We start from the raw sequence: 23066 nt of genomic DNA on the forward strand, positions 1-23066 counted from the left end.
TGGCTTTGCTCCCACGGAGCACTTATATAGCTCATTGGACCCAGGTCCAGGCTGCCAAATTGAGTGGTTCCAGTTCTCCTTGGCAGTTTCTGGTCAGGAACTTTGCCAGGACTAAGTAGACAGACACTGGGGAAAGGCATGTGGTAAAAGGCATGAGAACTAGAAGGTTATTTTTACAGAGAAATATAGGAGAAAAAAACTCGTACTAACATCCAAATGAACTCTACAAACTCCATGACAGTGAGGTGGCCACGTTTGGATGTCTACATAGGTTCAGTGACCCGAGAAGTTGCCAAACTCTAGCTTTATTTTGTGCCATGTGGGTGGAATCTGGCTCTCATGTTCAGTAACTGTGTCCTTGCAACCCTCTCTGCACCCAATGAATTCAACTCAATGCAACAGACACGTGTTGCCAAATGTCCCAAAATACACAAAGCATTCTGCTGGGCAGAGTGGGAAACGATGAGGTGGAGAAAAGCACGAGACAAGACGAGCTCCCTCAGTACGATGCTGCAGGTGCTGGACAGCCCACAAAGCATCAGGACTGTCATGCACCTGGAGAGACCACACCTGGAGAGGTCACACCTGAAGAGGTCACACCTGGAGAGACCACAACTGGAGAGGTCACACCTGGAGAGACTACACCTGGAGGATTTTATGGATATGGGACATTTGAACTAGGTTTGAAGGACACAATTCAGAGAATATGAACATGTGGCTTAGCTCTGTTGAAGCAAATGGAAATATTTAGAGGGGAGAGAAGCTCTCCCTCATGAACTGCCACATATTATCCCTACCTTCTGCCACAGGTAGATAGACCAACACTGGCTAAGCACTCAGTATGGTGCGTTGGCTGAATGATCTCCCTCCCTCAACAGTCTAGAAAGTTGGATTCTGTTCCTACAATCATTTTTTTTCCACTAAGGGAAGTGAGAAAGCACAGCTGATGTTCAGTCATCAGTACCTAGCAAGTGATTGGCAGAAATCACTGAATATATGCTCCAATCCCTCCCCTCTTTGCTCTACAACTGCACTGTTCAATACGACAGCCCCAAGCCACGTCTGGCTATTTAATTATAAGTAAATGAGATTTTTTTTTAATGTCGGTTTCAGTAGCCACATTTCAAATGTTCTACAGCAGCCTGTGACTCACAGCTATTGCATTAAAAACACAGATCTAGAACACTCCTATCATTGAGGGAAATTCTATTAGATGGCCTGACAGAAGGAATATCTAAAATATAGCTAGAGTATATTTCCCAGCCTCCCTCTCAATTGATGTGGCTACATGACCATATTCCCCCCTCCCCAAGAAGTTAGGTAAACATTTATTTGCATTTCTATCCCTGACTTTTATAAAATATCTCGCTTTCCTCTTCCACGGTTAGTCTACCTTTCTTCCAGCTAAATGCTGCAGGGATGGCAAGAACCCAGGGTCCTGTGTGACCCTATGAAGGAAATGTCACATGGCAAAAAGAAATATTCTCCTGGAACTGCTACATAATCCAGGACTTTAACTATCTGTGTATGCCTCGCAGACAGTGAAAGGGCACATAGTAAATAAACACACCTCTTTGTCTATGTACCCCAGCAATGTAGCCTGTCTTAATGAATTCTCAGGATTGCAGTCAGGATTTGAACCCTGGTGGCTAGAGTGTGGAGCCTACACTCCTAACTGCTACACATCTGCCAGAAAGTTCTTTTTAAAATGCAGAGCTGACCCGATGTCTCAGCTACACTGAAAACTCTAAAACGGCTTTCAGAAAAAAAAAAAAAACCAAAGTCCATATTCCTCAGCGGGCTCCCATGCCCTCGATCAAATCCTTTGCTCTATCTGCATCTCAACCCTGAGTGTATTTCCTCATTTCTTGGTGTTGCCTGGGCCGCTTTCCCCTGGAATGCCCTTTCCCCACACCCTCAGCTGTTGAAGTACTAGTCATCCTTTGAAATTGCATCCAAATATACCATGGGCTCTACCTCTTCCCTACACTTAGAATCACACACCCTCTCAGTAGTTTTCTGACGCTTTCTTAGTCGGCGTGCAGGACAGCCATCGCTGATGCCGGTGCCTTGGTAATAACAGTAATTACCGTGTAAGGGTTATGTTTCTTGGAGGTTTGCGTATGTTAATCCAGTCGATTCCCACCGTTCCCTTTGAGGTAGGCACTGTGTGGAGACAGGAAACTGAGCACAGAGACAGGCAGGCATTTGGCAAGAGCTCTTCAGCAGGAACAGCTGGGACTGAAGCCCCCGGCAGGCCGCTGAGAGCACAGTGAGGTTATGTGCGTATATGTTCTCCCACCCCTGGGGAGGCAGGGAGCTCCCAGGTGCTATGTTGGATCCCCTGCGGTCCAGCACAGGGCTACACATGTGAATATCCATTGTCAAAGATTATCAGTCATGCCATTGCGCAAGACCACGTGGGGGGAAGCCCTTTCGCCTTTGTGACTGGCGGTTTCAGGGCGGCATCTCAGTCTTTTGGGAATCTACTCTTAGAAACCACAGCTTAGTCTGATACTTATGATGCTCTATGCTTCTGACAGGAAACTCATCCGTGGGCCTATGGTTTTTTAGTCCGTTATCTTTAATAGTCCCTAGAATCATCCAGAAGCCCAAGAAGCATTCGCTGTTCTGTTTGCCTCTCTCAGGAGCCAGAAGCAGATGGGGAAGGACTAAGGTTAAAGAGAACCCATCCCCACCTCCAACTGGAGCTCAGTCTGGAAAGCTGCGGCTGTTCGTGCCTAATCTTCGCCTTCATCTGCTTAGTAGTTTCCAGCCAAACCCAATCAAACCGATGGCAAGCAGTCGGTCGGAACGTTTGAGAAGGCTGCCCAAGTCCCAAGCTGCTTCAGGATTCCCAACTCTACCCTTCTATCTGGGTATGCCGAGTGTCCAGTCCCTGAGATCTCTGGGGACCCTTGCTGTGGAGCAGTGGGCACCGCTGGTAGGATTTCATACATCTTTTTATTGACGAGGAAACTGGGGTTTGGAGAGAAGAGGTAAGTTGCTGGGAGGCAGACCTTGAACTCAGGCCTTTTGGCCACTTTCTCAACCACCCAGAGTTGCTTCCTGGAAAGACCATGAACAGCAGGGCTCAAGGAGAAGGGGAAGATGGACTGTGGGAGGGAAGGTTCTATAGGATTTCCTCTAGGTGTTTATAACCACTTGCAGCCAAATGATTATTATGTAGAGGCCATGTTTGTGGCTTATCCGTGTGAGCGTAGGAAGTTCTTGGGCTTCCATTAACCAACAAGATCCCACTGATCAAGTTGCTTGATTTCCTCAGTGTACTTCTTTACCTGAAGTTGAGGACACCCATTGCAGAACATGGCTCTATTCCCCTGGTCCAGAGACTAGCACAGAGTAGCTGATCAAAGAGCGCCAACGCCTTTTGAGTCCTCCTTTCCTAGACTCCACATACCGGGCAAACACTTTCTTCACCACACGCTACGACTGTAGGTATACAAGTTGCTCTGTCTACTCCTCATAGCAATTAAGAAAGATGAATTACATTAATTGGGTTCCCACTTACACTTTATTATCAAGACTAATATTTATGTTTATTACCAGATCTCAGATAAGGGCACAAGGGGGTATGTAGATGAGCCTGACTCCACGGTATGAGACACAGTGCACGGCCATTTCAGATAGATTATAAACTCTGAGCCGCTTTGTCTCCCGGGTTCTGGAATTAGGCAAGCAAGCACAGTGAGTGCATGTCTTAACTGCTCTCCCTACACTGCGGAGGGAGCACCTGTCTTTAATCTTACTGCACGTGCATGGCGCGGATGACTGCAGAGCCAGGAACCAACACTTTATGACTAATAGCATTGTTTTACCTTCTAAACAGCCTACATAAAAGGCCACCCATTAATAACTGCAGCAATTAGTAAAATTGTCATCGGTTTCTATTGAGAGACATAGACACGCCCTCCTTCCGCCTACACGCTCTTCCTTGTCAGCGCACATTCGGAATGGCAGGCCGATTTTAACAACAGGAGCTGGGCTCTCATACTGAGATTTCTTGTTTTCCTGATCCAGTGGAACACCTGGGATTGCAGACGCCTAGGCTTGGAAAGGAGATAAAAGGTAATATTCTAAACAGCCTCCACGGCAGGAATCAACTCCAAGATTCTGGTCAGACAGGGAGCCGGTTTTTGCTTAGACCGTCCCCAGCGGTAGGGACACTCTCTGAGTTTGCTAACTGCCCAGTGGAGCCATGGTGGGGCTGTTCTATACACTGACTGAAGCTACCTTACCCTGAGCCAAAACGCTACCTCCTCACCTCCCTTGGTTCTTTTTTTTTTTTTTTTTTTGGTTCTTTTTTTTCGGAGCTGGGGACCGAACCCAGGGCCTTGCGCTTCCTAGGCAAGCGCTCTACCACTGAGCTAAATCCCCAACCCCCTCCCTTGGTTCTTACTTCTGGCTGGAAGCCATGTGTAGAGTATCTAACAAGGGGAACATCACACCATACCCAAGGCTTCTCCCTGGCTCTTTGAATCACGTTTTGTAGACACCTCATATCTCTCACCCGGGAAAGCCCTTGTTGCTCTGAAGATGTGACACCCAGAACAGGATCTAACTTTCTGGTTTTGATCAGCTCCCTGAGACGACCTTTGCTCCCAGGGTCCTTTCAATGTAGATCGCCTGGAGGCTGTAAATAGGCCTGATCTCAACAGAGTGTGCAGGTTGAGGGACCATTGCAATGAGCAAGGCCCACATCCATCTGTGGTAGGGAGCTACTGGGCTATAAAGACTACCTAGGGGACACTTACGTCTGATGTTCAGGGATGGGGTCTGGGCTGGAGTTCTGGGTGGATGCACAGTGTTAAAAGCCAGACCAAACTCTGTGTAGCATCACCACAGAGTGAGCCCCTGGGTATGATATTGTTAAGGACTTGGAATCTTGAGGAACGAGATGTGAGTAGTACGTTAATGATCAATTTAAAGGGGCTCAAGATTTCTGGGGTAAAATCCTTTAGTGTCAGTGATGTCTTCCTCTTTCCACGGAGCCTGCAATGGGTTCTGGCGCATAAGAGAAGCTCGGTGTTTGTGGGATGACTGAGTATAAGGCACCAAAAGCAAAGGGAGTGGGGATAATTGATTCTTTCCAGCTCTTCGTTCCTACAGATATGCAAAGGCCAGTTTCCTCTCCATCGGCATCTATTAAAGATCCCTGGCGGAGCCCTCCTTCCCTAACCTCCCTTCCTTCTCCATTCCAGACTAGCTGCCTGGGGTTCCTGGGAGAGTGAGGGGTCGAGTGGAAGTTTTTGCTCTGTTGCCAACAGGGAGGAAGGGGCGGCAGTGACAGGAGGCGACCTTGGCTACCCCCAACAACAGGGCGATGGGAAAGAGAATGTTGTGCTGGGAAGAACTATTAATAACTCGTCATGGTCACAGAACGCAAGACAAACTCATTGGGCAGCTCAATTTTCTGCCTGTTAAAAGTCATTAGTGGTTCTGTGGGGGAAGCCAGAAAAAAAAAGTTTTATATGGAACAATAAATTCCTCTATAAGCCACAGAAGCCCACAAATTTGCAGCTAATAAACCCACAAGTGTAAGGTGATTAAGAATGTGGGGGCAAGGAGTTCCTTGATACCCTGCCTCCAGAGGCATTGTGGTCTGAGGAGCTGACATGGGGCCAGGGGCAGGGAAGCCTGAGTTCTGGTCCTGCCTCTTAGCTAACTGAGTGGCCTTAGATAGGTCATCAACTCTCGGCCTTGGCCTGTCCATTTGGAACAAGAGGATGCACAGTTCCTGCCTGTCTTCCTCAACAAGTGTGGAGCTGGTGTGTGTGTGTGTGTGTGTGTGTGTGTGTGTGTGTGTGTGTGTGTGTGTTAAGAAATGAGATGAATGGAGAACTAGTTTTCCTAAAGGTAAGAAGTTAATGTTAGAACAGAGACAGGCTGGGACATGGTGGCTCACATCTGCTGGCCCAGCACTCTGGGAGACTGAGGCCAGAAGAGGACTGTTGTGAATCTGAAGTCAGCTTAGACCACAGAGACAGACCCTGTCTTAAGACGGGAAGAGCAGAAACTAGCAAAAATGGGCTAACAGACTTGAGATATGAAACCAGAAAAGAGCGAGTTGTGTGGAGAGGCAAGGTTATCAGGCTGGGTCCTAAATCCAATGATATAGAATTATTTTTAAAGATGTATTTATTTATGTATATGAGTACACTGTCACTGTCTTCACACACACCAGAAGAGAGGGCATCAGATCCCACTACAGATGGTTGTGAGCCACCATGTGGTTGCTGGGAATTGAACTCAGGACCTCTGGAAGAGCAGCCAGTGCTCTTAACCCCTGAGCCATCTCTCCAGCCAATGGTAAGAGGTTTATGAGAAGGCACAAAGTTTTGTGAGGATGGAGGCATGACTGGAGGACATGTCTCTAAGCCAAGGATTGCCAGCAGCCATCGGATGTGAGGGGGTACAGGGTTCAGGGTTAGCCAGCCTCAAATCCTATAGAAGTAACCAGTCCTGCCAACCCCTTGGTTTTGAACTTCTGACCTCCAGAGCTGTGGAGGAATAAATTGCTGTTCCGTTAAGCCATTAAGTTTGTGGTAGTTTGTCATGGCAGCCACAGGAAACTAATATAGTAGTCACGTCCTGAGTGCCTGAGAGTTCTGATTCATTGGAGTGATGAGTCACAGCAGGGAGCGTTGTAAAATGACACCTCTGGGCTGCACCCTCTCGGCCGGGCCGCCTTCAGACCAGCCAACACCGAGTGGTGAGTCCGAAAGGCAAGGCCAGCGTAAGTTGAGCACCTATGGTACGCCAAAGCACTGCACGGAGTCCCCACCTTCAATTCGACCTTTGCAATGTCCTTGAGTTGTCAAATACTGGCCTCCTTTCCTATTTGCGACAGCTGAAGCTTTCGAGAGGTCACGTGACTTGAACGTGCCACATGCTGGTGGCGGTGTCAGGATTTGAATCCAAGTCTGCTGATTCAAGTCTAATCCTTGATCTCCTCTGGAATGCCCCAAGTCCTGGAAGAACCCTGGTGGAAATCCACCTGATGTTCTGTTCCAGATGAAAGGTTGACGGTCAGCCCAGCACTGGGGAGTGACCAGACATTTTCAGGGCCAATTCCAAGCGAGTTGAGAGTGAAACCTGTTGACCATTTGTGGTTTCAATGATAAAGAGACTGGAGTACATTCTCTAGCCACAGCTACTGTTGAAGTAAGAGCGTCCTTTGGATGCACCACAGGGATGTCAGTTGACGAGGAATGCGCAATTTTGGACTTTAAGGTGGAATTCTATAAAGTCTTACCCTGTCCGTTGCATTCACAGCCCCATGCTGAAGGCTGATCCTGATTAGAGAGGGAGCTGAGCCAGGAGGCTTCTGTTCTCACTCAGGCCCAGGCCCTCTTCCAGAGGGGAACGTCCAGCCAGCTCGGGCTCCAACTTGGGCCAGACTTAACAAGGTCATGACAAGGCCCAGAGATCATTGCCTGGACTTGAGGAAAGGAGCTGTTGTTTTTTAGAGGTTCCTGAACCCACCCTCACTCTGGGTTCTGCTAAGACGTAGGCATCAAATTCTCAGACATGGGCCCTTCAGGATGGAACCAGGGTTCCCTGGCCACCTCTATTTTAGTTAAGTATATAGTTGGGAATTTGAATCCTGTTGGTTTTCAGTCTGGCATAACTGCCTGTGTTTCTCAAACTTGAAATTCCAGTGATTGACCAAGGTACGTTGGCACCTGGTTTCATGGAGAATTTTCCTGGAACTTTTTCTTTTCCAATCTAGATTTCCTTTTTTACCTCAACCTATATACCTAAAGTCCTGGAACTGACTTGAGGGTCTAACGTGGAAAGAGGACAGGCTGCTTTAGAGACGCATGGTTAGACCATCTCTGCTTCTGATTTCCCTGAAGTGGTGGTCATTCACCCTGGGAGATCAAAGGCTTGTGGGTGCAGGACTGAGCAAGTCTGGTCTGCCTAAAGCTAAGGCTTCTTGGCAATGGTTGGAGTGGTGACGACCACACTGTGAGAAACATCCACTCTGGCAGTGCCAAACTCTTCAGACTGCAGCAAGGTTTGTTCTTAAGAGCTGTGTCATTCTGCCCATCAGCAGAGGCCATTTCAGAGCCCCACCTGACACTCTGTCCAAAGCTTCTTTAGAATAAAGGTTGTGTGGCCTTGTATGGCCTCTTTCTGTTTTGATTGAGACAGTCTCATGTAGCACAGGCTAGCCTTGAACTCCTGAGCTTCCTGCCTCTTACCTTCTGGGTGCTGAGATTACAAGCATGTGCATCCATCTAGGGTAGCCTCTGGCTCCCAGAAGTGAGAACATGTACTTTTGCTGGGCCAGCAGCAGAACTGGCATCCTGGTCACCGTCACCGAGAACCCGAGAGAAGCTGGGTTACACAGATACATTTTGCGGGGCATATTTCTGCTGTGATGGTTTGAGAATGGTGGTCAAGGTGGAAAGAGGGTGGCAGAGGACGTGAGCTACGATGTGTGTGTGCTGCATGTGCCTAGTCTGCGAGCCTGTGTGGCCACGCATGTACGTGCCCGCACCTGGCCCCTCCTCCCAGGTGGCGGGCGAAGCTGGGGGCTGCTCTCCCTCTGAAGAGAAGGCTGCAGAAGAGCCAAACCACAGCTTGAGCCAAACCACAGCCTCGGCTGTGGGGGTTTGATCTTCCCTCCGCTGCCAGAGATGAGAGAGGTCTAAGTGGCAGAGATTTACAGGGCCCGAGGGAGAAGTACCCTTCCAGCAAGAAGTACACATGAAAGCTCCGGAGGAATAACCAAGGCTGCTGAGTACGCCAATTATGCAACAATTAAAAGACTTGCCTATCATTTCTTTCCCCTTTCATTCTCCCAGCCGCTCCTCCTCCTCCTCCACATCTGCCTTCCCCTGCAGGCTCCCCAAGAAAACACTCTGGGGAACAGAAGAGAAAGAACACATTCCCCCCCTTTTAATTGGAGATCAAAAGTTGGAAGAAGAGCTTGCTTTTCAAGGGTGGGGAGGAAATGGGGCATCGTGGAGATGAAGCCTCATACAAAGGGCTGAGGAAGAAAACAGGAGAGAAGGGGAGGGTCCTAGATATCTGCCAGACTCCGTAACAACTTCATACGACCTGGTGACATTATGTTATAGGTTAGAAAATGAAGGCTCTGTCGTAGGCAAATGGCTGAGCTCAGCCAGCTGGGAGAGCCGGCAGTGAGGGCTCCAGGCTGCTTGGTGCCAAGGGAATGACCACTGGGCTTTTCTGCCTCCACACTGTAGAGGTTGGAGGACTTTTCCTTGTCTCTTGGTCTTGGCTTTTCCATCTGTAAAGTGGGCACAGCCCGGGGGCCTTGTGTGTTGAGGCCAAGGTAGATGAAAGAGACAGTGGGTGCTTGGCAGCGGCAGGGCTGCTCTATAACTCAGCCAGCAGCGGCTGAGCCAGATGCCCCGCACAGCCAGACAGTGGCTAATTGAGAAAGAGCTAGGCAGTGTGCCCCAAAAGTGAAGAAACAGCTACTTGTTGGCTTTTTTGAGGTGCCAACCCACACTTGGTATCTGTGCCCCAAACCTCACCTGACTTCCCGGCAAAGCTAAACAGCTCCACATTCCAGGGCGGATGGCTGTGCTCTCCCTCCTGCCCCACTGTTAAATGCAACCCCAGCACCACCCAGGAGCTGGGCTTCTCTGGGGAGGCTCGAGAAACCCAGCACACAGTAGGTTCAATCGATCCACACTGGGTCAGGTGATAGGATAATGAGGCACTCTCCTAAGGACTCCTATTTTCTCATTAACACTCTGACCTGCTCTGGGCACAGTTGGGAGGTCACCCTGGCAGAACCATCCCTTTGGGAAGAACTACACAGCACTCCTGGAAATGAACTTTCTCTTATGAAGATTTAGCAGGCTAGACTGGCCTGTTCTAACTATCTAGTCATCAGTCACAGCTATGGAGGAGGAGCGGACAATAGTCTAAGGCTTGCACAGTAGTAGGAACAGATGGGAATGTTCCTAAACCCAGACTGGGGCATGCTGCCCCGACACTGTGCTCCTTCCTACACAGTTAGTCAAAGGGTCTGGATTCCAGGAGAGCTGAGCCCAGCGCTGCCATTTCTCCTGCTATGTACCAAGCACAAGAGAGCAGCCATGTTCCTAGGAATCATACCCACAGGGAATAAGATATGACTGACCTAGGTCTGAGTCTCTCATCTGTTTCCCCATACAACCACAGATTCCATAGCCCAGGCCTCTTGGGGTAGACTTTACGGAAGTGATTTTTCCCAACATGTTGCTTCCACATCACAGCCTGTCTTCCAGAATTTTAGCCTCAGTCGTCTTGGATTCCTAAGACTCCCATCACCTCAAGAGCAAGTGTGGGAGGAGGGGCTAGAAAATGGGGGCCTTGCTTATAACTGGAGAAGGAGACTCAAGAGGAGCTGTGATCAGCTCCTGATCACATGAGACTTTCCCCACCCACCCTTGCCGGCTTATACACTTGTGGTGACCTGGGGCCCTTCTGTCCCAGAGCTTCCAACCCCATGTCCAGCACCAGGTGGCTGTGGCAACCAGTTCCCCCCGGGGAGCTCAAGGCCCCAGCTGGCATGACTAGTCACTCTTGCAGAGCCTGGCTGATTGTTTGCGCAGTGGGGCCCACTCAGCCCACTCTGCAGGGGCTGGCGGGCCTCCAGAGGAAGTGATGGGAGGGCTTGGGTGCGTTCTGACCTTAGCTGAATTCCTGAACGGTGGTGTGTGAATAATATGGCTTTTTAAGAGCCAACAGCCTGGATGCTTTCTAGAGGCAGGCTGTGGTGCTGAGTGGGCCATTTCCCCATTAATCATTTAGCTAGTTAGATCAGCTGGCAAACAGTCCTGACATTATTCTGTGGTATTCCTCTCCCTTCTGTCAGCAGCCATCAAAACTGCCATCAGGTCAGCCTCAGCCCACCCCCCAAATCTTCTGGTCTCCAAGCGCCATGTCCCAGTTCCTCTGCCTTGTCAGCTGTCTCATTCCATGCTTTGTTTGATGTCTCTGCTGGCAGGGGCCCCTGTACTACTTCCTGGGCAACCCCGAACCACCACAGAGCACCTTGTACCCCCCTGAAGGGAGAAGGAAATTTTCCTGAGTGACAGACATCTCAGAGAAGAATCCCAGGATGGACACATGGGTGACAAGGGCCGGATCAGACCCTGCTGGCCTTTCCTAAGCCCACACCCAGACTGTAGTCACCGAGCAGACTAGGACTTAAACAACCTCTCCCACTCACAGTGTCTCCAGATTGTGCAGCCCCTCGAAGCTGTGGGTCCCCACATGCTGGATGCGGTTGTTATGTAGATGCCTGTGTGGGAAGGAGAGACACGTCAGAATGTGTGGCACAACCTCAGGGCCAGGGCAGACAGCGTACGCAGCAGCAAAATGGAGGCGAAGCACCAATAGAACAACCCCAGTGGTCCAACCTCTTTTCTCCAGGGACAAGCAAATCAGCCAAGACCCATTTCTGAAGCCGCAATTGCCAAGACAGCATTGACCACAGGCGGTGTACCTTATTGCCTTCCTAGTGAAAGCACCGGGAAGAGGAAAGCCCCACCAAGGCTCCAGCAAGCTCTGACTAAGCACTGGGAGAGAGACCTGATGTCATAGGGGTTCACATCTGAGGCTTCTTCCCTGACCCTGCTCTGGAGAACTCAGCCAGCCTGACTCAGTGGCCAGACGTTCTTAGAGGAGCCAACAGCCAACCACGGCAGACAACATATAATTAAAGGCTAAGCTTTGTTACAACGGGGAGAGAGCTGTGGTCATGCTGATAGAACTGGGAGGTTGGTGAGCTGAGGCAGCAAGCAAGGCCTCTTAGAGGAGAGGTGGCCATCCTCAGCAGGGCCTTGACAGGCAATGCGCTTGAGTGGAGGGGAGGGATTCCAGGCACGGGTGGGTGTCAGGAAGATGCCTGGGCCATCTGGCAGTGCAGAGAGGAGTTTGGGAGAGATTCCCAAGGAAAACAGTTCACTGAAGGTAAGACAAAATTGCCTCCTGCCTGCTTGTAATTGAGCAAAAATAACCAGATCAAACTCCACTCCACCTGAAGTCTCTCACAAGGAGCGAAAGTCAGACAAGGCACCCAGCCTTCTGTAGCTACACTGTAGAGCCTGTGGCCAAGCAAACAGTTTGGAGGTCTTCAAAAGTCTTTGTGTCAGAGAACAATCTGGTGAGAAAACAAACTCTGAGACTCGACCCCCCCACACACACACACAAACCCCACCTGAATTGGTGAGGGCTAACCATGTAAATATTCTTGTTTTCTTCTGTACTCTCCTGTCCAAGAGGAACAGGCAAAAGAGAGGGTAAACCAGAAGCTTCAGGCTAATCATGGAGGAGGGAGCTAGAGGTCTGTGAGGCCCAGGGCCACCCATGGACAGAGGGACTTGAACTCTATACTTCATACGATGTGGCAGAGGAGCAGCCCAGGTGGCCTCCCCAAGACTGGCCACCACCTCAGAGCATCTCCCACCCACCTCACCAGGCTACAGATGGGACAGAAGTGACTTCTATGGACTTAACCCACACACTACAGCTTGGAGGGATCAACCACAGAGCCTGGAGGTGATGTGTTGGAACAGAGCTTCCCAAGGGTGCCCCCCAAAAGAAACCACAGGTCAACAAAGGACGAAGAGGATTATAAGGAACAGCGAAGTTCTAAGTCTCGAAGAAAGTACAATTAATGCTGGGCATGGTAGCAAAAACCTGTAACCCCAGCACTTTGGAAGGAGAGGCAGGAGGATAAGGAGTTCAGAGTTACTCTTGGCTACATAAGTGAGTTGGAGGATAGCCTGGGCTAACTGAGACCCTTCCTCCAAAAAAAATTACAATTAATGAATGAGGGATAGAAGGAAACTGATCAGTTACCTTCTGCTACAAAACAATCTAAATGACATTTCAAAGAAGAAAAAAATAAGTGAAAAATTACATTGTAGGTTAAGGTAGTAAAACTGAGGCCCCAAACATCGGGTCTTTTTTTTTTTTTAAGAGCTAGTCAATTTGAAACAAGGAACAGAGTAGGCAGTGGTGAAAGTTGACTTGTAGTTAAAAAAAAAAAACTGGACACAGGGATCTGGAGAGATGATTCAGTAGGCGAGCTGCTGTTTTTACAGAGGACTGGGGTTCAGTTCTCAGCAACCTCACTGTGGCTCAGCTCCACATGTAACTCCAGTTTCAGGGGATCCCACGCCCTCTTCTGGCATCTGTGAGCACAGCATGCACTCAGGGCACACACATGCATACATTTGGGCATGCGCACATATAAATAGTAAAGAAAAAGATAAAGCTAGACATACTCAGAGTGGGCATGGCAGAGCGAAATAAAAGTTAAAACAGTTACAAACCCAATCAGTGTGGGATATGTTAGTAACTGAGGTTTCTCAAGGATTGGATTCCCCTGAGCATGAGCCTGAAGATACAATAATACCAAAAAAAAATTTTTTTTTTCTCTAGAAGAAAGAACAGAATCTCCCATCAAAGGCATCCATTGTTCCGGGAAAATTAGATGCAGAACTTTCTACACTGTGGCATATTTGAGTTGCGCTGTTAAAGTTCAAGAATTTACAAACATCTTTAGGCAGAAAAGGGAAATCGCTTAGGAGGGGTAAGCAGTGGGCTGGCTGGTGAAGATGCAGCTGAGCTATGAGGGCACTGGACCCAAGCCGTCCAGCCAGTCTGGTGAAGCTCCCATCCCCACCTGCTCTGCCAGGTCCCAGTAAGGAAGACAGATCCTGCCCTCAACTCAAGGATCTTCTAGTCCTGAAAGGAAACAGCCTTTACCTTCTTGGCAAGTTTTTTTTTATTTTTTTATTTTTTTTATTTTTTATTTTTTTTCCGGAGCTGGGGACCGAACCCAGGGCCTTGTGCTTGCTAGGCAAGCGCTCTACCACTGAGCTAAATCCACAACCCTTCAAGTTTTGTTTTTTTAACTTTTACTATTTCCTTCTCCCGTCCATCTCAACTCTCACCAAGTGTATATTCTGCCTGCCTCGGTTTCCCAGACTCCCCTCTCCTCGTTCAGCTCTGCCCCAGACCATCTCAGCTTCTAGAATACTAGCTCCAGGCCTCCCTCTCACCTTTGAACTATTCATTCAGCTCTGGAGCCCTGGCACCTCCAGTAGTGCAGCCAGGGACCTAGGCTGGGGCTTACACGGTTATCTACTGGACATTACTAAAGAGAAGCTGTTTGTGCCACCAGTGTGGGAAAGGGTTCCATATATGTCAGAGTGGCATCCAGGCATGGGCTCTGTTGGAGGGAACCAAATCCCTTCCATTGTATTTATCTGCCGTGTCTCCTGACAGGCCCCCATCCACATGCGCGTGCAATTTCATTTCGTTTGTTTTGAGGCACAGTTTCGTCATATAACCCGCACTGGTCTCTGCATTGCCGTCCTATAGCCTCAGCCGTCCAGATTGTAGAATTGCAGGTATGCTCAGGCACATACCCAACCCTACCCCTTTGTTTTTAACTTTGTTCTTGTGGTTATTTTTTCCTTATCTGCCTCCTGGGCTTCCCCACAGGGCATCTCTGTCTTCTTGGCCTTCATTATACCTCCTGCTCGAAACCCCCTTTCACACACTAATGGGAGACAGAGAAGTGAGCTTCTCCTGTACCCTGTGCCAAGGGACCTGGTGTGTTTCAGCTTTGCTCCTCTGCACAAGCTTTTCTCCCTTAATTGTCCCTTCTTATACCCAGTGGGACCTCACACCTTCTAGATCTATATTGGGCCTGAATCTCATGCCGGCTTCCTAACTTCCAGCCAAGCCTTGAAGTTCCGTTGCGCCTTTTCTGCTTGGTCCCCTGCTCTGGGAAAACCTCACAGGTAGATCAATTCTTCCTTCAAAATGCCCCTTCGAGAGGCACACTCCCACTCATCCTTTCTGCTGCCTCCGAAGCTGAACCTTGATACACAAGCACCTCAGAACTAATTTTTCTGTCTCTGGTCTCCCTGCGTTTCCATCCATCCCTCAACTCTAACCATCCTAAAAATATCTCCCTTTAACGTTTGCTTGAAAACCAGCAGGCTTCCCCCCCCCCAACTGGCAAATAAAGCCAGCATCTTTGCTCTGACATGGTCTGTCCCCAAAGTCACCTCCTTAGTCTTTTCTCCCATATTCTGCACAAGGACTCTGCTATAGATGGATGGCCCCGTTCACCAACAGCCAAACGTTCTGTCTCCTCTGCCGTGTCTTTAATGCTCTATCCCCCCTTGCTTCTCCAGTCCCACCGTCTCTCCACGTTTAGCCTCAGATTTGCCTCCCCTGTGAAGCCTTCTTCTTCCCACCCACAGCTGTGTGGCTTCCCTGCTGCTCCTGTGGTATGAATCAGCCTTTACCACTTAGCTATAGCGTCAAAAGTCATAACTGCCCTGGTTGTCTTTCCTCACAGAGCCCTCCGGGCCAGCCACATCCTCTGTGAACTTCAGCACACACACAGAGGCTCTGTAAGTGCATATCGTTGCCCACGTAGCAGAGACCCATCCTAAAGTTCTCATTTTCCAGTCATCGTGTCTGTCACAGAGACTTGACCCTATTCCCATGTGGGGTCCCAGGGACATCACCAAAGCTAAAACCAATCGCACTGACTCCCAGAACAATGGAGGATATGGCCATCCTAATAGAAGAGTGGACTCCACTGGGAACACTTGTGTTGGCTCTCTAAGTTCCCAAGACAGAACATTAGACAATTAAGTCACTACCTACATCTTCCTCCCTTCCATGGAACTAAGCACCATCCATTCACACAGGCCTAGAAAACCACACCAGATTCCCAGGAACAAAGGAGGCAACGCTGCAGAGTCCCTAACACACATGTTCCTGCACCAATTAGCATGTAACCCAGAGCAATTACACATGACCTCCGAGCCCTTAGTAATTAGACGATGAACTTACCAATCATTCATAGCAATTAGCTAGAAGCTAATTTGCACTGTAAAGTTCCCACTAGGAAGACAGAGTTAACCCCAGCCCCTATCCCTGCCAGGGATGCTATCTCCCAGGTAATTACCCTGCTGGGGCTTTGACATCTAATTACATGTGATGGCCTTTCCTGCTTCTTTAGGCCTGCAAAATTAAATGGATTTATTGTATCCCTATGCCAAAGCATATAACTGCGTCTTTCGACTATCAACTGTGGTGGGAATCCCTTAAGAAACACTTGCTTTATATTTCAATTAGCATGGAGTGGTTATTATACTTGCATGGTAAGAAAACAAAAAGGGCAAAAATATTTCTGTTTCTGATTATAATTAGTCCCTTAAGTGACTCTTAGATTACTTCCATGAGCTTAATGTCATCTGGCTTTGAGATCATCCTATAGCATCAACAAGGATGGTCATCTTCATTGTCTGAGCAGAAACTGAAACAAGAAAGCTTGACAACATGCAAAGAAACGCAAAGCCCCCGACCCAACTGGAGAACGCACCACGCAGCTTCCCATCCCTGCAGGTGGTGGGGACTGAAACAGCACTCACAGCACCACAAGACTGGTGAGGTTCTGGAAGGCATAGTCAGGGATGTGGCGGATGCGGTTGAGAGCCAAGGTCATGGCCTGTAGGGCAGGAAGGTTGTTGAGAGCTCTGACAGGGATCTCGGTGAGTGCATTGTCATCCAACCAGAGGTGGCGGAGGGAGGACAGCCCCTCAAAGCTTCTCTCAGGGACCAGGGAGATGAGGTTAGCATCTAGGCGCCTGGTGGAAGGAAAAGAAAATAGAGAGGAATCAGTCCAACCCAGGTCCAGATCACGCTTTAGGGTTGAGCTGGACTTGGAAAGACCCAACAGGCACTCTACAGTATTGCTTACCATGTCTCCCATCTCTTCAATATTCCAACCCACAATTCTTGATCCTTCGTGGCATTTCTATTTATGACCCTAACTGCTCCTCTCAGATCCAACATAGAAGCCATAGCCCATTTGTGATAACCAGTACTTCCCCTGCATCCTTAGCCCCACTTCTCTGAGTGTGACATTTTCCCAATCCTGTCCACCCCAAGGAGATTAATGGACGTGTCCCCTACAGTGACAGAGGAAATTTCCCCCCTTCTAGACATAACTAAAGAAAATGCCTCCTCAAAGATGTAAGCCATTCTGTCACCCATCCCTGGCACCACCTGTCCCTCAAACACCTTCAAGTTTTGTATGGCCCCTGTCAAAGCCCTGGGACTCCTAGATACGTCGATGACCTATTGGAGATACAAGCATGCAACAAACCCTTTGTGGTGGCTTAAATAAGAATGGCCCCCATAGGCTCATAGATCTGAATGTTTAGTTGACACCATTTGAAAGGATTAGAAGGATTGAGAGGTGTGACTTTGTTGGAGGAAGAGTGTCACTGGAGATGGGCCTTGAGGTTTCAAAAGCCCATACCAAGCCAAGATTCTCAGAGTTTCAGTCTCTCTTGGTCTCTTAGATTCTCTGTCTCTCTGTCTCTGTCTCTGACTCTCTCTGTCTCTCTGTGTCTGTTTCTCTGTGTCTGTCTCTCTGTTTCTGTCGCTCTGTCTCTCTGTCTCTGTCTCTGTCTCTCTCTCTCTCTCTTTCTCTCTCTGACAGTCAATCAGGATGTAGCTCTCAGCTACTGCTCCATCACCTCTAGCTGGGGAGTTTCTCCCAAGGATGCATGAGGACCATCAGGGACAGTACTGCTAACGTAATTTAGGCAAGACACAGAAGCATTGCTGATATAGAAAGATAAATAAATGTATAGAAAAAATTCATACATGCAAAAGTATACATGCCATGTGCATATACGCAGGAAAAACACTTGTACACACTAAAGTAAAACAAATGTTTTTGTAAAAGAAGAAGGTGAGACCATTGGGAGACCAGCAGAAGTGAGCAGGAGGTTCAAAGAAGAGTAGTGTGGGGTGGGATATATGAGTGGTACACGGTGATATACACTATGAAAATGTCATAATAAAATGCACTATTTTGTACACTAATTAAAATAGTTAATTTTTAAAATAACCTGATAAAGCCAGCAATCTCTACAGTAAGTGCTCTCTATTCATAAGGATTCGTGTTACCACAGACAGGGTCTCCATCACTGTTGGTGGGATAGCTTTGGCCACAGGGAACCCTGTGAAAACACAGTCTCACCTCTTCCTGGAAGACCTCAGAAAGACTGGGGTGGGGATAGGGCTCATCCCTGAAGATGTCATAGATGTTTCTAGACAGATGTGGGAACCACCACATTAGGAGACACTACTTGGCGCTTTGAGGAAGAGGCCACTCAGGTAGAAAGCCCTCACCGAGCTCTGTGCCAAGGACAGTGTTGGCGAAACAGCAACTGCCGGGAAGATAGCATAGCTTCCTCACAGAGCCTATAGTCACGAGGAAATTCAGGTTGACAGTCAGTGCAGTACTGTGACACCCAGTCCAGGGCGTCAGGGAAGGAGAATGTGACACTGGCATGGAGACCTGGCAGCCATCAGTCTGGTGAGGGAGGGCAGGCACTCCAAGCAGAGCAAATAGCATTTGGGAAATACTGAATAAAGGAGTCTTAAAACAATGTAGGGCTTCCAGAAGGATGAAGAAAAAAAAGGGGCGAGGTGCTTGGTGAAGTTTCAGGGGCCTCAGAACAATGCCATGGTATAGGAAATGAGAGCCATCAAAGGTCTGGGTTTTTTGTTGTTTTTTTTTTTTTCAGATTTTTAAAATTATTGTTCCCTTATACATTACATCCCTACGGTCGTTTCTCCTCCCTCTGCTTCTCCCCATACCTGCCCCCCTACCTCACCTCTCCCCCAGATCCACTCCTCCTCCTTTTTAAGCCAAGGAAGAACATCACTATTTTTGCTTTAGAATCAAGATAAAACATATTCTTTTTTTTTTTTGAGACAGGGTTTCTTTGTGTAGCTCTGAATATCCAGGAACTCACTCTGTAGACCAGGCTGGTCGGAACTCACAGAGATCTACCTGCCTCTGCCTCCCAAGTGCTAAGATTAAAGCCATGTGCCACTGCCACCCAGCAAGACTGATTATTTCATACAACTAATATATACTCATTTTTAAAAGAAAGAAAAGGCTGAGAGTGTGGTGCCTGTCATCCAAGCACTTGAGAGGTAGAGGGATGAGAAGTTCAAGGTCATTGTTGACTTTAGGAGACCAGCCTGGGCTAAGGAAGATCCCATTTCTAAGACATCTTTCCTTCCAAAAGCCCAAATAATAAAATAAAATGAAGGGGCTGGAGGAGGGAAGGTCTCCTTGGAGTAAGGACCAGTAGGTATTAGGGAAGGGTAGTATTAGGGGCAAACACTAGCTAAGGGCCAGGGAGCTGGGAACTGGCTAGTTTACAGTCCTGAACTTTGCCCTCTACCACTGCCTGCCTAATGGGTAAATTCACAGAGCCATGAACCCTGACTTCCCCACATGGGTGATGCCACCTTCCCTGAAGTGCAGTCAACTCTGCAGCGATGACCATGACACCACCAGTAATCACTGTTTCTCTTTCAGAGCACTTGTCCTATGTTAGATACAGGCCCAGGTACAGGTATAGGCTCTGTGTCTGCTCAACACTACCACAAGATGGCTCTAACTACCCCCACTTCACAGGAATTGGGCTAAGTCACTCAGCTAGTGAGCCAAGGACATGAGATTTGAACCCTTGTCTGCTGACACTCAAATCCATGAACCTTCCCACTGTGTGATGCTGGCACTCCAGACACATCAAGGGAGGTGAGAACCTGCTCACCTACTTAAGGGAGACAGGAAGTGGGACAGGATGTATGTGGGGGTGGGGTGGGAGCAACTTTTAATCCTGTGAGCCTAAGTTGGATGGAAGTCAGTTATTTAAAAACCAAACAAACGGGGCTGGGGATTTAGCTCAGTGGTAGAGCGCTTACCTAGGAAGCGCAAGGCCCTGGGTTCGGTCCCCAGCTCCGAAAAAAAAGAACCAAAAAAAAAAAAAACCAAACAAACAAACAAACACACACACAAACTTGTTTTGAGTTTGTTTATGTGTGTGGGCTTACATGTGGAGCTCAGAGGACAACTTACAGGAGTCAGCTCACTCCTCCCACCATGTGGGTCTCAGGGTCCCAACTCAGGAAACTGAACTGGGTTCATCAGGCTTGACAGCAAGTGCCCTTACCACTGAGCCATCTGGCGAACCCCAGAAAGTCACTTCTGTGTGAATGGATATGTGTGAACACACACATATGCCTACACACACGCATTGCATGCTTCCATGTGCACACTGCAGTCCTGATCAGTCCACTTCCTGCATTGTGCACAAACCACAGGCAAGAGAGCTTGGACAGGGCTCCTGCAACCAGGCTAGCATCCAAAGGCTTCCTGCATTGTGCGTTTCAACCTCACTGTGAAAGGATTCCTTCTCGTCACCTCTCAAGGGAGGACAGATTGCAGGAGTCTCGTTGGGCAGGGAGCCAGGATGCCTCTATAGCATACACATCTCCTAGGGTCCACACATCTATGGTAGAGCTGTTCTAGGATGTTGGACCACAGGTGTTTGTATCCCTGCTCCTGATGCTTGGGGAAATGCCAAAGTAGAAAGTCGAGTGAGGCAGCAAGCAGAGAAAGATAGGGCAAGAATGGGAAATCATTCTGGCCTGTGTTTGTGTTCGAGGTGATCGGGGAAATAACACATTCCACTCACACCAGCTGGGCCGTGACAGAGCAATCCCAGGACAGTACTGTTGGGTGTAGTGAACTGAAATGCATGCTTCCAGATGGGTATGGAAGGACACACCTGAAATACCAAGACCTAGAGACAGGGCCAAGACAGGCAAGAAATCAAGGCCAGCCTGGACTACGTAATGGACTCAAGGCAAGCCTGCGCTTCAGAGTGAGAGCCTGTCCCACGAGCAGCAGTAACAGCACACACACTGTCCAGTTAAATTTGAATTTCATGTAATGAAGACTTTTAGCAAAAATGTGTTCCATGTACTATTAAAACTATGCCCAGTAAAATTTAAATATCAGATAAAGGGTAAGGGTGTCCCCCTGGCAAGATTTTTATTTTAGAGGGCAGAGAGATGGTGCAATGGTTAAAATACATCTTGCTTGTGCAAAAGATCTTAGTTTGGTTTGCAACACCCATGTCAGGCAGTTCACAGCCAATTGCAATTCCAACCCTAGGGGAATCTGATGACTCTGGTCCCTGTAGGCATCTACACTCACACGTGTACCCACAGATGTCAAAATACACATACATGTCATTTACAAATAAAAAAATCTTTTTTTAAAATTTTAGATCCATTTTATGTGTTTGTGTGTTTGGCCTGAGTGTATGTGTACATGTATGTGTAGTACATGTATGCCCGGTGAAAAGGACTACAGATCTCCTAGACTGTAGCTTAGGGATGGTTTGTGAGTCGTGTGGATGCTGGGAACTGAACCTGGATCCTCTACAAGGATAATGTGTGCTTTTAGCTACTGAGCTCCACTAAAGGAAATCTGGAAATGTATTTGAATTTTATCTGCCAACTTTGATCCTTTGTGGAGAGTGGGGGTTTAGCTGTTAGATATAGCCACACATCCCCTCCTTTTAGCTTGTGTATGGCACTGATGTCCCCATTGCCCCCTTTCTCCTATTCCTTTAACAGATGCCCTATCTAGATGTGCTCTGGTGACCCCAGGGAGGAGCAGGGCACCTGGCAATGGTAGGTCTTGGAGGCTTTGGCTGTGAGGTTAACACACGATGTTGAGTTCAAATGACTCAAGCCTTCTGCCCCAGGGAAAAGCAGTAAACCAGTTCTAATCCTCCACCATCACCACCACCACCTCCAGGGTGGCCTGACTCTTAGAGACCTGCAAGGGTCAGCACCCTGCTTCAAAGAAGTCTCTCTCACTCTTTCCCCACCTGGCTCCTTCACAGGATGGGAGCTTTCTGTAGAAAACCCTCCAGCCACATTGAGGGAGGGTTCAGGCTCCACTGGGGTGCCTAGGCCTCTGGGGTAAGTAGGCTTCCCTGCCACCTGGGAGTGGAAGGGGCTGATGGGGGCTTCTGTACTGCCAGCAGAACCTGCCTTTGGGGACTAAGAACTTCCAGAGTTGCTCCCGCCCGCCCGCAGGTGGGAGAGCCAACCCCGACTCTGGTTTGGCAGGCGGAAGACAGCAATTATACCAATTAAGCGCTGGAATAGAATCAACACCGCTCCTCTCCCCCACGTGGGCCTGGCCCCTCCAGTGTTTTCCGATTAGAATTCTTCCCCGCAGTGATGGGACAGATTAGCAGGGCCCTGGCAGGCCAGTTGGGGCTTGCCTGGACTTTGGGGAAACAGCTTAACATCTTCCTACTCCCCAGCCTCCTGCCGAGGTAGAGGCAACAGGTAGGGTGAGAGGGTCTACCTCCAAGACTTCTCACGGAAAAGGGGACATGGCTGTCTCATGACCAACATGAGTAGAGAACCTACAAGGGCTGTAGCAGGAGAGTTTCAGGTTAGACAGCAGAAAAAAGTCCACATAGGCTGACTGAGAAGACCAGCTGTGTGTGAGATGGGGACCTGAAGGATAGTGACTTAGCTGATGTCACACCAGGATCTTGATACCCTGAGATATCAAGGGAAATGCCAAATGGAGCATCAGGTCTGGAACCCGAGTTCAGGGCTTCTTTCTGTTCTACTGCTCCGACTCCCCCAGAGTGATGAGAGGGGCTTGGGGTGTAGCTGTTGGTAGTGCACTCGCCTAACACGGACAAGGCCTGGGGTCAGTCCCCAACACCACATAAAACTGGTGAGAGTGTGTGGCTGTTATCCCTGTGTGTAGAAAGAGGAGGCAGGGAGGTAATCACGGTCAAGTTACTTAGCCATGCAGTTTGAGGTCAGTCTGGGCTACGGAGACCTTGTCTCAAATAAATAAGAATAGGTAGGTAGGTTGGTTGAAAGGCAGGTTGGTAGATAGATGATAGACAGACAGACAGACAGATACAGAGAGATGATAGATAGATAGATAGATAGATAGATAGATAGATAGATAGATAGATAGATAGATAGATAGAGATAGATAGATAACAAAGAATGACAAGAGGACAAAGATGTGTCTCTTAGTTGTAGGAAAACAGAGGCTTTTACAGACACAGGGGAGCAGACCTAAGTATAACTTTCAGGTACTTCTTCCTCTA

At 48.5% G+C, this 23066-nt stretch overlaps 1 protein-coding gene across 2 annotated transcripts in view; it reads right to left on the reverse strand.

The window, feature by feature from the left end:
- Positions 1-23066, reverse strand: part of Lgr6 (leucine-rich repeat-containing G protein-coupled receptor 6) — a 119678-nt gene that overhangs the window by 26476 nt on the left and 70136 nt on the right. For both annotated transcript variants that reach the window (NM_001427357.1, XM_039091316.2), the window contains 2 exon segments: positions 11222-11293; positions 16461-16676. In NM_001427357.1, coding sequence (NP_001414286.1) covers positions 11222-11293; positions 16461-16676 — 288 coding nt within the window.

The sequence above is a fragment of the Rattus norvegicus genome, chromosome 13 (genome assembly GCF_036323735.1).
Source record: "Rattus norvegicus strain BN/NHsdMcwi chromosome 13, GRCr8, whole genome shotgun sequence".
NCBI lineage: Eukaryota > Metazoa > Chordata > Mammalia > Rodentia > Muridae > Rattus > Rattus norvegicus.